The sequence below is a fragment of the Hydra vulgaris genome, chromosome 15 (genome assembly GCF_038396675.1).
Source record: "Hydra vulgaris chromosome 15, alternate assembly HydraT2T_AEP".
In the NCBI taxonomy this organism is placed as follows: domain Eukaryota; kingdom Metazoa; phylum Cnidaria; class Hydrozoa; order Anthoathecata; family Hydridae; genus Hydra; species Hydra vulgaris.
In genome coordinates, this window is record NC_088934.1 from 12,551,470 (window position 1) to 12,567,798 (window position 16,329).

At 29.2% G+C, this 16,329-nt stretch overlaps 1 protein-coding gene across 1 annotated transcript in view; it reads left to right on the plus strand.

Annotated features, from left to right (window-relative positions):
* The window catches only part of LOC136072011 (carbonic anhydrase 7-like), a 56,238-nt gene extending 40,298 nt beyond the window's left edge, over positions 1 to 15,940 (plus strand). Inside the window, exons 7-9 of the mRNA XM_065819477.1 lie at positions 103 to 178; positions 4,779 to 4,939; positions 15,527 to 15,940. Coding sequence (XP_065675549.1) covers positions 103 to 178; positions 4,779 to 4,939; positions 15,527 to 15,763 — 474 coding nt within the window. The 3' untranslated portion in view covers positions 15,764 to 15,940. The remainder of the gene's footprint in view (positions 1 to 102; positions 179 to 4,778; positions 4,940 to 15,526) is intronic.
* The last annotated feature ends 389 nt before the right edge of the window (positions 15,941 to 16,329 follow it).

Here is a 16,329-nt window from a genome sequence, read left to right on the forward strand (position 1 = left end):
ATATATATATTTCTATTATATTTTAGTATAAATATTAATTATATATTACTTTGCTGTAAATACATAACTAATATTTTATACTGGTTTTTTCTGTTCTTTTAGCTTGATAATTCAGTTGATACCTCAAGTAATCCACTTCAAGATATTTTTAATAACATTAAAAATGTAATTCAAGCTGGTAAAAGATTTTATGTTATCATAAAATTAAAAATATATTAGTCACAGACACACTTACATGCACGCACACACACATATGTATGTATGTATATATATATATATATATATATATATATATATATATATATATATATATATATATATATATATATATATATATATTTATATATATATATATATTTATGTATATATATATATATTTATATATAAATAAATATATATATATATATATATATATAAAACAGTAAATAACAAATAGATTTAAAGAAAAAATATGGCTGATGATAACCGAAAGCATGAAAATTTAAGTACCCTCACAAAATTGTATTTTTTCAGATATTCAAGCACTATACATATATATATATATATATATATATATATATATATATATATATATATATATATATATATATATACATATATATATTTATATATCTATACATATATATATATATACATATATATATATATATATATATATATAGATATATATATATATATATATATATATATATATATATATATATATATATATATATATATATATATATATATATATATATATATATATATATATATATGTATATACAGGGTTGGCACTCAACCTGGAAAACCTGGAAATAACATGAATCCCAGGGAAAACCTGGAAAACTCAGGGATTTTTTTTTTTTTTCTTTTTAAAAATCAGAGATTTCTCAGGTAAATTTTTTTTCCCATTTTTGTAAAATAGTTATTTTTCAATTTATTTACAATAGTTTAAACTAGTTAAATTCATAATGTATATTATTAGTAATTTTTTATATAATTGTACAATTTATTTTAAATATGGTTTGGTTTAATCTCCCAATGATGTTTAAGACTGATCCACACTTTTGAAAACCAAAATAAAAAATATTATCTCAAAATAATTTCATAAAAATATTGAAATAAAAAATTTAGAAAGTGACATCCTTTTCTGATAACCCCCTTTCTTTCCCTTGTACTTTTTTTCCCTTTTTATCTTGACCACAACCCTATTTGCATTTTGTCCTTTATAGATGGACCCTAAATAAAATAATATAAAATGTATTATATTCAATTTTATAATTTGTAATCGTTTTATCTATAAATATATAATATGGTTGTAAGAAGAATGCATTTTTTTAGAGTTATAATAATAAATAAAATGTATCAAACATTTTTTTAAAATGATTGGCTTACTCACCCAGAGTATAAAGAATGGCTTGTAAAAACTAACGACAATAAATTTGCTAGAAGTAGCAGTTGCTGAAAAACCTTTAACTTGTCAAATATGGGAGTTCAGGCAGTTAAAAGTCATAATGAAGGTAAAAAGCACCAAGTTAATGATTTAGCTAAATCCAGAAGTCACTTTTTCAAACCTGTTGTAAGAAATTCTACTATTACACCAACATTACCCCTGGCAGTTGGTCAAAGAACTTTAAAACTTGTTGTTGCTTCTAATGAAGAAACAAGATCTGAAATTAAATGGGCTCTTGCAACTGTTATGTATGGGTTTGTCAAATAATGCTTCTGCTAGTATGAGCTAATTATTTATTAGTATGTTTCCAGATAGTAAAGTTGCAAAAGTTCTAACATTAGGAAGAACAAAAATAGGGTATATGATTAATTTTTGGTTAGCACCATATTTTAAATCGTTACTTCTTAAAACCATCAATAGTTCACCATGTTATATTGTCTTGTTTGATAAAAGTTTAAACAGAGTTACACAAAGTTGTCAAATGGATATTATTGTTAGATTTTGGAATACTCTTGAAAACCAGGTTAATGTGCGATATTTGAATTCAGTTTTTCTTGGACACTCTTCTGCAGCGCATATACTTAAAGGTTTTAATAAAGAAATAGAATGTCTGGACTTATCAAAAATGATCCAAGTATCTATGGATGGGCCTAATACAAATTGGAAGTTTTTTAAAGAACTTTCTATATACCGAAATGAGTATGAATTAAATTCTTTATTTGACATTGGGAGTTGTAGTTTGCATTCAATACACTGAGCTTTTAAGATTGGTTATGAGTCTACATCATAGAATTTAAAAAGTATTCTTAAGGGAGCATATCAAATATTGTATGATACTCCTGCTAGAAGAGATGACTATAGCAGTGTCACTGGGTCAAATCGCTATCCATTAAGTTTCTGTTCAACTAGATGGATTGAAGACCAAGTTGTTTCAGATCGTTTAATTGAAATATGGGACAACATTGTAAAATTAACTAGATTTAGATTAGAATTAGATTCCTTAAAATGTTTTTTTAATGTTCAATAAGCGTCGAATGACTTCTTGACTGTTTCAAAATTACAATTTTTCAGTTATGTTGCCAGCTTGTTCAAAACCAACTTGTCACTATCAGACCAATCAACCAATGATTCCATACATGTACAATGATCTTAGGGAATTGATAACAAATATTTTAACTTTATTCATTAAACCATCAGTAATTCAAAGTTGCAAAAAAGGTAGTGATTTAAAAAAATTAGATCTCCATAAAAAAGATTATTTGCTACACAGGAAAGATATTATTATAGGTTTTGCCGCTGAAGTTTCAATAAAAGAACTTTTAAAAAAATATAAAATCACTCTTAATGAAGTAAAACAGTTTAGAAATAATGTGTTTTATTTCTCACAAAAACCATGGAAAATCTTTTGAAATGCATCCTGCTAGACTCTGCAATCATAGCAAATGCAAGTTGTTTTGAACCAATCGAACTCAAAGCATCATCAATCGAGTTTAATCAAAATAAACTAAAAGGTTGTTACACTATCTTATTAGTTTAAAGATTATATCTGCAACACAAAGTGATAAAGTCATGCCTTAGTATTCTATACTTTTAAGAAATGACATGAAAATAAATAGAAAAATTTGTTAATTTTAATAAAAAAAACATTTGTTTAGATACCTTCTTTTTTAATCAACTGGATATAGCCAAACATAAAGAACTTTCATATATTATCAAAATGATTTTAACCGTAAGTCATGGTCAAGTTTTTTTAGAAAGGGGTTTCAGCATAAACAAATCAATTCCAATCAAAAATATTCAGTCAAACTCAATAGTTTCGCATCGCATTATAAGAGATATGAGTTCTCAAAAAGTTCAAGCTATAAATATCACAAATGCATTAGTGTTATCAGTTAAGTCAGCCAGACAAAAAAGTTTAGCAGAGAAAATTAATTCAAGGAAAGAGTGTGAATCAAACCACCAAAGAGCAATCTTATTAGAAGAAATTGAAGAAGTAGAAAAAAAAAAGACTTTACTTGTAACTGCCTGTTGTATATTAAACAAAGATTTTATTCAATCTGTAGAGAATGCTGACAAAAATAATGATTTAATAATGCTTAAAAATGCAACTGCTTTAAAAAGAAAATGTGATGAAACAGAAAAAGAATCAATGGAGTTAGATTCAGTTTTGGAACTATTAAATGCAAAGAAGAAACTTATTGATAAAGTTTCTTACTAAAAACTGTTTTTTGTGTTCAATTTTACAATCGTTAAAAATATTTGCATTTTTCATTGTATTTCATTTATAATATATATATATATAGATAGATATATATATGTATATATATATATACTTATAATTATATATATATATATATAAAATATATATATTTTTATCTATATATATTATAATTTTATATATATATATATATATATGTATATATATATATATATATATATATATATATATATATATATATATATATATATATATATATTTATATATGTATATATATAAAATATATTTTTTTTTATATATATATATATATTATAATTTTATATATATATATATATATATATATATATATATATATATATATATATATATATATATATATATATATATATATATATATATATATATATATATATATATATATATAGATATATAGATATATAGATATATATACATATATATATATATAGATATATAGATATATGTATATTTATATTTTTATAAATGTATAAAATGTGTGTGTGTGTGTGTGTCTATATATATATAATATATATATATATATATATATATATATATATATATATATATATATATATATATATATATATATATATATATATATATATATTTATAAATATATATAAATATATATATTTATATATATTTATAAATATATATAAATATATATGTTTATATATATATATATTTATAATATATATACTCAGGGAAAACGTAGGTAATATAAAAAGCTAAACTCAGGGAGAAACGTTATTTTCTTAGGGAATACTCAGGGAAAACTCTTGGAAAAACTTGTGGAGAAACTGTGGGAAAAATTATAGTGGCAACCCTGATATATATATATATATATATATATATATATATATATATATATATATATATATATATATATATATATATATATATTTTATATATATATATATTTATATATATATATATATATTTATATATATATATATATATATATATATATATATAAACTGTATATATATATATATATATATATATATATATATATATATATATATATATATATATATATATATATATATATATATATATATATATATATATATAGAGTAGGTAGCTAGTAATTTTTGTTGTCTTTAGGAGACAAAACAAGTATCCAACCTGTTGCACTTTCATCTTTTGTGGCTGAAAATTCAACATATAGTTATTATTACTATGATGGATCTTTAACTACGCCAGAATGTTCTGAATCAGTAGTGTGGATTGTTAACCAAAAGTTTATGAAAGTTTCATCAAGACAGGTTTTAACATAATAACTATAAATAAAGTTTAAAAAATTAAATTCTTTTTATTATATTTTTTTAAGTTCCATGGTTTCACTAAGTATTGTTTTAATTTCAATGGTTTCACTTTGCTAAGTATTTTATCAGTTCGGAACTAAATAAATACTTAGCAAAGTGCACCGTGGAACTTCCATGTTACACTTTGCTAAGTATTTTTTCCAGTTTTATGGTTTTACTTTGTTTAGTATTGTTTTTATACCTCTTTTTTTTAAAATTTTGTAATGCTTACAAACATTTGTTTAATATTCATTATTCATTAGTTTAGATATAAAAATTAATTTTTTGAAAGATAAGTTTAATTAAGTTAAGGGTGTATGACTTGATTGATATTACTTATTAAGCTGTTGACTATTTTTTTTCAAATTTTTCTTTAGTGGCCTAGCTCCCCTTTAAAGTTATGCTAAATAAATTATATAAACAAAATTTAATACTCAACAAAAAATTAAAATCCCAATTAATAGTAAATTTTTACATTTTCAATTTTTTCATTTAATCATTCCTAAAAAACTTAATAATGATATGTAGATCTTATATTTAAGCTCACACCACACTGTTTAAGGAACATAAAGTCATTAGAAAATAGGGTGCGTATTTCTATATTTATTCAATTTAAGGAGAATGTAATAATTTTAAATGTTAAATTCTTGTAATAAACTAACTTCAAAATATTGTCATTTTTCTTTAATTGTTAGAGAAAATTATTTCTGCAGTTTTTAGTTTAAAAAAATATATATATATATACTTGTTTTTGTTCCAATGCAATAAACATTTGATTTCATAGACAAGAGATAGATGAGGCAGGAGTAAAAGACTTCTAATTCTGTTATATTAACTGTTGATATGCTACAGGTTGAATCTTTGCTTGCGTCACTACATGATGTTATACTTTCTGTTTAATTAAGTTTTTTAAGTTTTGGACAATTAAAAAATTCAAATTACTTCTGTATTTTTTTGTTTTTTGTTTGTTTTGTGGTTTTTATTTGAATTTTAGATTTTTTTAAATTAAAAAAACTTATTACAAGTTATATTGAAATTTATTAAAATATCAACAAATAATACAAAATTTAAAATAATTGTCTAAAAATAATATAAAATATTTTTTAAACCTCATATTACTGAATTAACCTTACTTAACGTACAGAATGTTTAGTAACATCCGTTCCGTGACTCTGTTCAGTAACATTGTCCAGATAAAAATCTAGTCTTTGACTTTGAGTCATAGATTATTCTGCATCACATATTTGATTTTCAATATCTAAATTATGGGAAACCAAAACTTATTTTAGTACTCTTTCATTTGATAATCAATGGCCAGGTTTACCTCAGTGGAGCCTCCTGAGCCATGTTGATATGGAAGCCCATTCCCCCACAAGGGTCCTGGGCTGTGACTCCCAGAAAATTTTTTTTGAAATCGCAGTAGGTAAGTTTTAACACTATTTTTGACATCGCAGTAGGTAAGTTTTAACACTATTTTTGTAAAGAAAAAATTGTTAATAGAAATTTTTTGAATTTCTTTTCTAACAAAGTTCATCTTTCACAATATTTTTTTTTCTTGATTATAGTGTGTACTATAATCAAGTCATTAATATAAAAATCAAGAATTATTTTTCGTGTCCAATGTCAGAACCAAATTTAAATAGAATTGAATGAGACGATCAAATTTTTTATTGATTGAAGCTATTTAGAATCGAATTTGAACTTTCTTTGTTAGGATAGAATCATTTGCAATCAAATTTTTTAGGATCAAATTTTTTTAATTAAGTTATTAAAACTTGTTTCAGTCGAATAATATACAACCACCATCCAGAACCGAATCTTCTAGAATCGAATCAGTTAAACAAATAAAAAATTAATGTATGCAATAGTATATTAAATAGTACATTAAATAAACACATTTATAAAATCTGCTGTTGGTCCTTTGCATACTGGACAGTGATTAATAGAACTACTTTCAATAGCTTCAGCACATCGCTGGCATAGGCAAAGATGGCGGCAAGGAAAAACAACAACTTGAAAATTGTTGATGAGACAAACTTTGTAGACATTTTCAATTGGTGTTTTCACCACAGCAGCTTGTCCATTTGATTGAGATTCTTTATCAACAGTTTGTTCCCAAAAAAAGTGTAAATATAAAACATCTAACTAGTAGATGGACTCCACCTGTCAAAAACAACAACAATAAACCCCTAGCATGAATACATTGCAGTAAATACTTTTTGTTTATTGTTAAAAATTGTAATTAATTATCTAACCTGTTCAATGAATTCTTGAACTTCCTGATCACTTCGCATTTTCATATCGTTGCAGAGGAATGATGCAACTTCAAGAAATTTGGTTGCAGTCCATTTACCACTTGCAAGCTTTTCTTTGTACCCACAAAGCCGCTCATGGGGCCTTTGACGATCTTGACACAGATCTCTTCTAGGTTGGGAACCATTTCGGATCTGGAGAAATTGATATTTTAAAAATAGTTTTAAAGATAGGATCTCAACTGCTACCTTACTAAATTGGGTGATATTCCACCTTGTGTATTCCACCTGCAGACCAATGGCTTTAATCTTTTTGAGAATTGCCTGGGCATAATGAAATCTGCAACCGGTTACTCTTATGTTTGGAAAAACAGCTTTGGCAGAGTGATGATGGCAGTTTCATAGTCAGCCATCACAGTTCTGTGGCACTAAAGTTGGAGAAAGTTTGCAATGCTTTTTAAAAACACGTAGGTAGAGACCTTCTTTTCGTCCAGTCATTAAGACATGCAGAACACGATCATTGTTCCTAACTCCAGTGAAATATTGAACAGCTGAGCATCATGGAAGATGGCAGGAACCACACGAAATGTAGCATCAACAAACAGGATAGTGGTTTCTGAAAAAGAGAAATTATTAACATTTAAAAATAGCTGGAATCTAAACTAATAAACAATTATTTTAGGTTAGGTTCCCCCATTTTGATATTGAAATGAATTATAGCTTAAAAATGATTTATCTGACAAATATTTCAGCAGTGTTGAAGAACAAAAGAACAAAGCTAGTTGATCCTCAAACTCTACAAGGCCTTTGTAGATATTAAAAAATGGATTGGGCTGCAACATGTTTAGACTGCTTCATTTGGAGATTTAGGGTTAGTGTTGTAGCGATTTCTTCGTGCACTCTGAAGAATTTGTTCACACTTTCTGAAAGTAAGTGCAGCCTTCACACCTTCATTTGAGAACTGGATGACATTATTGTAGATTTCACGCAAAGGTAGCTGTGTAGTTAAAGCCATGTCTCGCATTTTATCAAGAGCTGGAAGGTTATCAAAATTTTGGGGTCTAGTTCCACAAGCGTGACCATGTATCGTCTCAAATAAATTAGTTAACAAAACTATTTTTGCACTTCCGTCACAAAGTTGACAGTGCTTACATTTGAGATACACAAAACCATTGTTTTCCTTATTTTTGATGTAGCCAAAGTCCCTTGCAACATACACAAATGTTTTCCGTTTGTCACCTTCAATTTTTTTGTATTCCATTTTGCTATTTTAAATTTAAACAAAGCCTAATATATTTTCACATTCGTTGGATTTTACGATGTTTACATAAAATTTTGCAACAAAAAAAAAATATTATTTTCGAAAATAATAAAAACCTTTTTTGAAGGATCATGTACACTTTAACCTTTAACACAAAAACCAGTTTGAAAAAATTATGTCGTCTTTGAACTGCATCTGCAATAAAAATTACAGTTGTAAAAAAATTCGATTGTAAAAAAACTTGATGCTAAATTATTCGGCTGTGAAAAGTAATTAAGTTTTAAAATTACTAATTCGATTGTAAAAAAATTGATTGTACAAATTCGATGTAAAAAATTCGATGCTAAATTATGCGGTTGTGAAAAGTAATTGGGTTTTTTAAAAGTTTTTTTAGTTTCATTAAACTTTTAATGATATTCAATCATCTCATTCTAAGTTCAATAAATGCGATTCTAGAAATTAGTTGAATCTTTTTCGAATCTAAGCAGTTTTTACACAATTCGGTTGTAGAACATTTTCACAAATTCGGTTCTGGCATTGAACACCTTATTTTTTATCTTTAGTTTTTGGGGCCCCTAATTTTGTGGGGACCCCTGTGCTGTGGCACACCATACTTGTGTCTTACTCTGGGTCTATATTTATAATCAAAATCTGTTTCGCTTTTAATTGTGGATTAAAGATTGTCTACTAAATGAATTTTCAAGTACTGTACTTGTTGATGAAAGCGATAAAATTTCACTAGGAGTATTAGACAGTATTGAAGCATATGAACAATATAGCATAAGAATAACGCTGCAACAAGATCGTAAATAACTATTACAGACTAACAATATTAAATCTTTTAATTCTTCCTAGTGGCTGTCCATTAATTATGTCAACAATTTTTTGAAAATTTTTACCTCCTCCTCCTTCTCCTTGTCAACAATTTGTCAAACTTCCAGAGCCCCTCATTCCTCTTTTTTCAAGTTACACCAACATTTGACTCTTTCCCCTCCCCTCCTTCCTTCCTCTCCATCAAGAAAATTAAATAGAAAAAAATCTTTTATTTCTTTTTTTTAAAATAATTTAATTTATTTAAAAAAGTAATATTGTTGGCGTCCACTTTTCTTGACCTCCCTCTTTTCCCTTGTCAACAATTGTCAAAAAATTTCATATTTCTCTCTCCTATTTTGTTGACATTTTTTTTTTTTTTTTAACATCTTCGCTTCCAACAAGGCTGCAAGCAGCCACTAATTAAAGTTAGAAGTTACTTAGAGAGAAAAGATGAAGATTGTAGAGCAAGATAACGATTGACGGACGACTTAAAAGATTGCAAATTATATAAATCAGGAAAGCAAAATGAAGGAAGCAAATTCCAAAAAACTGATGTTCGAGGGAAAAAATAGACGATAGTTTTTAATAGTTTTTGGAGCACTTAGGAACAGCCACAGAAAAAGGATGACACTTAATTGAATGACGAGTAACACGAGAATGAATTTTAGTAGATGGCACAAGAGACGCTAGCTCTTTAGAGCAGTGCCCATTGTAGTATTTGTAGAAAAGAGAAAGAGAAGCAACATTACGACAATGTGATGGTTGGAGGCTGGTTGCAAGAGCAGGTCCAACTATGTATACAATGCGTTTTTGCACCTTGTCTAAAAGAAAAAGGGCATCATTAGAAGATCCGCCCCAGATATGGCAACAGTATTCCATACAAGGTTGGATTTGGGATTTATAGAGATAGAGAATAGAATCCGAAGTAAGAAAGTGACTAGCTCGATAAAGAGATGCAACCTTAGCAGATGCTAATTTTGCAACTGTTATGATATATGGTTTCCAAGAAAGATTGGAAGTAAGAGTTAATCCTAGAAGATGAAGAGAAGGTGACTCATCGTGTACATCACCGTTCATAAATATAGGAAGATCTAAATTATTGCGATAACGATTGGTTGAAAAAAATTGAGTTTTATCTGAATTAAAGTTCACCAGCCACTGTGAGCCCCATGCTGTAGCAGAAGTGAGATCCTTTTCAAGCTCAAATGCCCCCTCCAAGCAATTAGAAGGTGTTGGTTTCTTATCACGACAAGAATAAATGGTAGTATCATCAGCAAACAATGCCACCTTAGATGTGAGATTATCTGGAAGATCATTAATGTAAATTAAAAAGAGTATAGGGCCAAGGATAGAACCTTGAGGAACCTCTGAAGTTACAGAATAAGAGGAAGAGTGTTGTCCATCAAGGACAACTTTTATGCTGCGATTGGAAAGGAAGGATTCAATGATCTTAAAGATGTTGCCAGATACACCATAAGAAGAAAGCTTATGGAGAAGACCAGCATGCCAAACTTTATCAAAAGCTTTTGAAATGTCAAGAGCAATGGCCTTAACCTCTCCACCTTCATCTAATGCACGATAGAACCTGTCAGTTAATACTGTTAGCAAATCAGCTGTAGAACGAGAAGATCGAAATCCATATTGATGGTCAGAAAGTAAGTTATTAGATTCAAGATGAGAAATTAAGTGTTTGTTAATTAAAGATTCAAAAACCTTGCTTATGATAGGAAGAAGACTAATGGGACAATAGTTAGACAAATCAGATTGCTTTCCAGATTTTTGAAAATAGGGATAACAGATGCCGCTTTCCAGCAGGCAGGAAAACAAGACTCTGATAAGCACTTGTTGAATAGTTTTGAGAGTATAGATGACAGCTCCGGAGAACACTTCTCCAAGATAATAACAGGTATGTTGTCCGGGCCACATGCTGTAGAAGAGTCTAGGCAGGAAATCACTTTAGATACAGATGCTGGAGTGATATGAATGTCAAGCAATGGATCAACCTGTTTGTTAGCAGTATCAGGTAGAACGCAACTAGTGGAATCAAGAGATAATATTGATGAAAAGTTTTTAGCAAACAATTCAGCTTTCTCTTTAGGTGAGGTGACAAAGTCTGAACCATACAAGAGAGGTGGAATTATAGATTTGCCCTTATTATTGATATTATTAAAGATTCTCCAGAAGTCACGAGAGCCTAATTTTTGAGATGAGATACGAGATTTCATGACCTGAGAATAGCGGGTTTTGGCGTTAGACAAAACCTTTTTACAATTGTTTCTAGCAGTAATAAACAGACGTCTGTTTTCTGGAGAATTTTTTAGCTGATAAATATGGAAGTAACGGTTTCAATTGGCAATCGCAGCAGCACAGTGTGAGGAAAACCATGGAGGAGAGTGAGGCTTGGCCTGGAATTGTCGAGAGGGAATAAAAGATTCCATGCCAGCCTGAATCCACAAAGTTATGTAAGAAGCACATTTGTCAACAGGAAGACGAAAGATTTCTACCCAAGGGCCATCACGAAGAAAATCACGGAAAGAATCCAAGTCAGCTTTACTGTAGTTTTAAGAGGTTCGATAATAGGGGGATTCAGGTGATGAAGAAGAATGAGATATCAGTTTTAGAGAAATCAAACTGTGATCAGAAGAACCTAAAGGTGAATGTGGAGAAACTGAACACTGACTAGGATCAGAAACAAAACATAAGTTAAGTAAAGAAGGTACATGATTCGGGTTGTCAGGAAAGCGAGTTGAAAGTTGACTATTTGAGTTAGGGATTGAGAAAGGCAAAGTTGTGGGCTTTAATGCCTGCAGAGTCACTCACACTAGAGCCAAGCCATTCAGAGTGGTGAGCAAGTCACCGACGACAACTATATTAGCTGATGGATAAAGAGAGAGTGCTTGGTCAATTTGATCAGAAATAATGTCAAAAAGAGTGCAGTCTTGAGATGAAGGAGAGCAATATAGAACAAAGAGAAAGGCAATAGAGTGAAGTGGTGCTAAACGAAAGCACATGAAAGAATAGTGGATTCAAACCTAGTTTCACGACAAATGGGTGAATTCTTACATATGTAAATGCCCAGGCCAAGCATGTGACTATTGGAGTCTTTACGAATTAGAGGCAGATAACCATCAACACTAAGATCACAAGATGAGACAGCCGAACTCAAATTAGTCTCACTATGAGCAAGTAGGTCTGGTGAACTTTGTAAGAGATAAGACTCAACAGAAGAAAAGTTACTTCGAAGACCACGAATATTAGTGAATGATAGGTTTAGAGAACTTGGTGATGATGATGGTTTTTTGTGTTTTATAGTTTTTGGTACTTTATTCATTTTTAAATTAGATTGAAGAACTTGACTCAAAGCATAGATAGTACTTAGAACACCGTTTAATAGCCCAAGCAATTGCCTCATTACTACTAATAAACCCTAAGCCGTAACAATGGGCTCTAAATGTGGCCTCCGTAATGCACACCAAAAGTACAAACAGGGACACCATCCATGCGCAACATGGCACTGTTAATACTTTGATATTTTTCAGCTGTTGATGGAATCAGCCTCTCTGAGAGCTACCTGAGAGTTCAGGAAACCTGACTACCAGCCGGCCTCAGAACCATAAAACTGAGTTTTAGAGCTGTACCCTCATTAGGAGATAATAGAATGAGTTGCCTAGTCATAAAAACAGAGACACAAGCAAAACCCACGCATTTAGTCAAGAAGATCCAGCATTCAACATCCTAAACTGGAAACAATGTATTAAAAATACATCTGCGCCAGCCTAATAGATGAAGAAGGGGTGCCAGGCTGGTCAATAAATAGAATTTGTCTACCCCTTAAGTCTTTGCCTAGAAGGCCTTCTACAAGTCAGTAGCCGGATGCATTTAACATCATCCCAAGATGAGTATTTTTATCGAGACACCATCTTTAGCCTTTAATCAACCAAGAGCCCCAAGGCAGGGGGTGTTTTTAATCGGAGTTGGCATCTCCTAGCCTTTGCCTAAAAAGGCGTATACTACAAGGCAGCAGGACATGAAGCAGATTGTACTGTTGACATAATAAATGAACATATCTTAACTATGTTTAAAATTTAGTTCAGTAGTATTACAAACGTGTAACTTTACAAAACATAAATTTACTTATATTTGGCAATGTTTTTTTAACATTGATGTGTGTATGGTTGTAGCTAACATATAGGGCAATATACTATTATTATTTTTGTTATTATTATAGTTGTTTTATAAATATTCGTTGCGAATTTTATCCCCAACCAGTGATCTTGTCTAATTTTAAAAGAAAGTACAGTTGAGTAGAATTTTACTTGCTCGGGTAGTTCGTTCCAGTATATTGCTGATCTATTATATAGTTGGTTGTGTCCTGGAAGACAGTTTGGAACATATTCATGCCTTGTTTTACTATGGTGACCACGTGACAAAGTGTTGTGATATATATCAGCTAAATAAATTTTGGTTGATATTTATCATTAATTGTATAAATCGATGTAATAAAGACTTGGCAGAAACTCAAGTGGTGGTAGATTTTTAGTCTTTTGCAGTATTAAAGATGTCTCAAGCTTGAAGCCCATTTTGTTGCTTTACGTTGAACAGATTCAACCAAAGCTGCATCAGTTTTTAAGTACGGGGCATAATCAGACACTGCAGATTCAAGGTGTGGTCTTATAAACACTTTATATAATTTGAGAGCCATTTTTTCTATCAATGATGGTAAATGTTTTTTTTAGCATACTGAGAATCTGTAGAGATTTGGAGACAACTGATTGAAACGATCCTGCAGATCAACGAAATAAGTCTGCGTTAAAGTTTTAGAAAAATGTTTAGTATCGTCGGCAAATATTTCAAAAGTTTCAGTAAGTTGTGCAAGATCGTTTGTGAAAAGAATAAAGAGAAGCGGGCCGATAACAGAACCATGAGGAACGCTACTGAGAACATCAATCCAGACAGAGCTAGTATTTTTAATTGTACTGCGTTGCCTTCTACCTACTTAAAAGGAATTAATCCATTCTAGTAGTTAGCCGTTTATTCCGAATGATTTTAATTTTAACATGAGTCTGTTTTGAGGCACAGAATCAAATGCATCAACAAAGTCGAGGTAGATTACGTTTATAAACTGGTGCGATGCTAGGGAAGACGAAATCTTTCAAAGGTTATGCACGCAACGGAGGTTAGTGAAATTGGTCAATAGTTTTCAGGAAATGGTTTGTCTCCTTTTTTTTATAGACCGGACTAATATTTGGTAATTTCCTGAGAGTACTATTCCTGAATTAAAAGATTCATAGAAGATTTTTGTAAGTGGAATTGCGAAGCTTTTTGCACATATATTAAGTATTCAAGGGTGCAAGCCTTCAGATCCAAAAGATTTGTAAGGGTTTAGATCGGTAAGTTTATTAATAATGTCTGCAATAGAGAAACCCAAGTTGTTATTAGAATTGCATTTAGGTTTAACATCACTTTTATTTAACAATGGAAAATTTTTGGAATTTTCAAGAGTAAACAATGATTTGAATTAAGAGTTCAAAAGTTTAAGTATATCGGGAAGAGTTTCGGTAACTTCCTCTGAATCGTTAGAGAACGAGTTTTATCTTTAATTTTTAGCTGGTTGTTGATGTATTTGTAGAGGATTTTCGGGTTATTCTGAGATTTTGATATTATTACTTTTTCATGTAATATTTTTGCTTTATGCAAAATGTAAACGCAAAATAACAGATCGATACATTTTATTAAATACCGTAAAATGCAGATCAATACATTATATTAAATAAAAAAACATGTATATTTCAAAGTTTATTGGAGATGGAACTGTTTCAAGGTTCAAATAATATCTAAAATATAAAGAATACCCCAAAAAAAACAACAACAAAAATAAACATACAAAACATGTTTTTCAGAGTGCTTAAACAAAAAACGCGTCGGTTTTTTTCAAGTCTTTACAACTTTTAAACAGTTAAGGGCAATTGTGTACATCAGCTGTGTACGCGAGCATAGTTAAATAGTTTTTATCTTTTAAATTAGTAATTAAAACAAATATTAAAGTGTTAATTTATGAATATTTCAGGTTTTTGTTTTGATAAAATATTTGTTTAATTGTTTTAATTGATAAAATATTTGTTTAAGTTTGTGTTATTTTTCAGTCATTATTTTAAACAAAATTTTTTTTATTATTTACTTTATTTTAATAATTTTTAACTTGACTACTTTAAATTTTTTCAGTTACAAGATTTTCGTACATTGAAAGGACATTATCATAACATCAGTAATTTAGTTAAAGAAGAAAATTTATTACAAAATGATCGACCAATACAGCCTTTTAATAGAAGAACGCTCTACACGAGTGTAAATTTTATAAATAGCGTCACTTCTTTTTCTAAATCATATTCTGCAGCTGCTTCAAATGTTCTTATTTTAGGGGAAACGATCTCGCTGTTTTTATTTTTTGTGGAATTTTAATTTATTCGATACTTTTTTATAAACCATTTTGAATGTGAATATTTTACAAGTCTTTATTCTTTAATGGTATTTAACAAATTTGTAATTTTTGATATCTATTTATATATTTACAACATATTTAAACTATATTTATGGTTTGATGTATAATATGTTACTTTGTTGCTAAATGATTTTGAATTTCATTTTTCTTGAATAGTCGGTAAAATTGTCGAATCCGTATAAAAATTATTTTCACAAATTTAGTATTCAAAATAATAAGTTACACAATTCAAACCACTCCAGTAAAGAAATTTTTTTGAAAATTATTTGTGTTCTTCGCGTGCATTGGTGCGTTAGATTTTCTTTGTGGGCCGAGAATCAAAAGATTATTACTAGTACAGTCAGCAAAAAATGATAAAAACGCTCGCTTTAAATCAAAAGGTCCAAAGTTTGACGCTTGGCTTTGCGTTGATTTGATTGTTTGATGTTTGATTTGAACATCGGTATGCAAAGCGGTATGAATTTCCTTGTTAAATGTTCTTTCGCAGTGCTTTGTGGCAAAGCGGTTAGCTCTTAAGGTGGTAGAC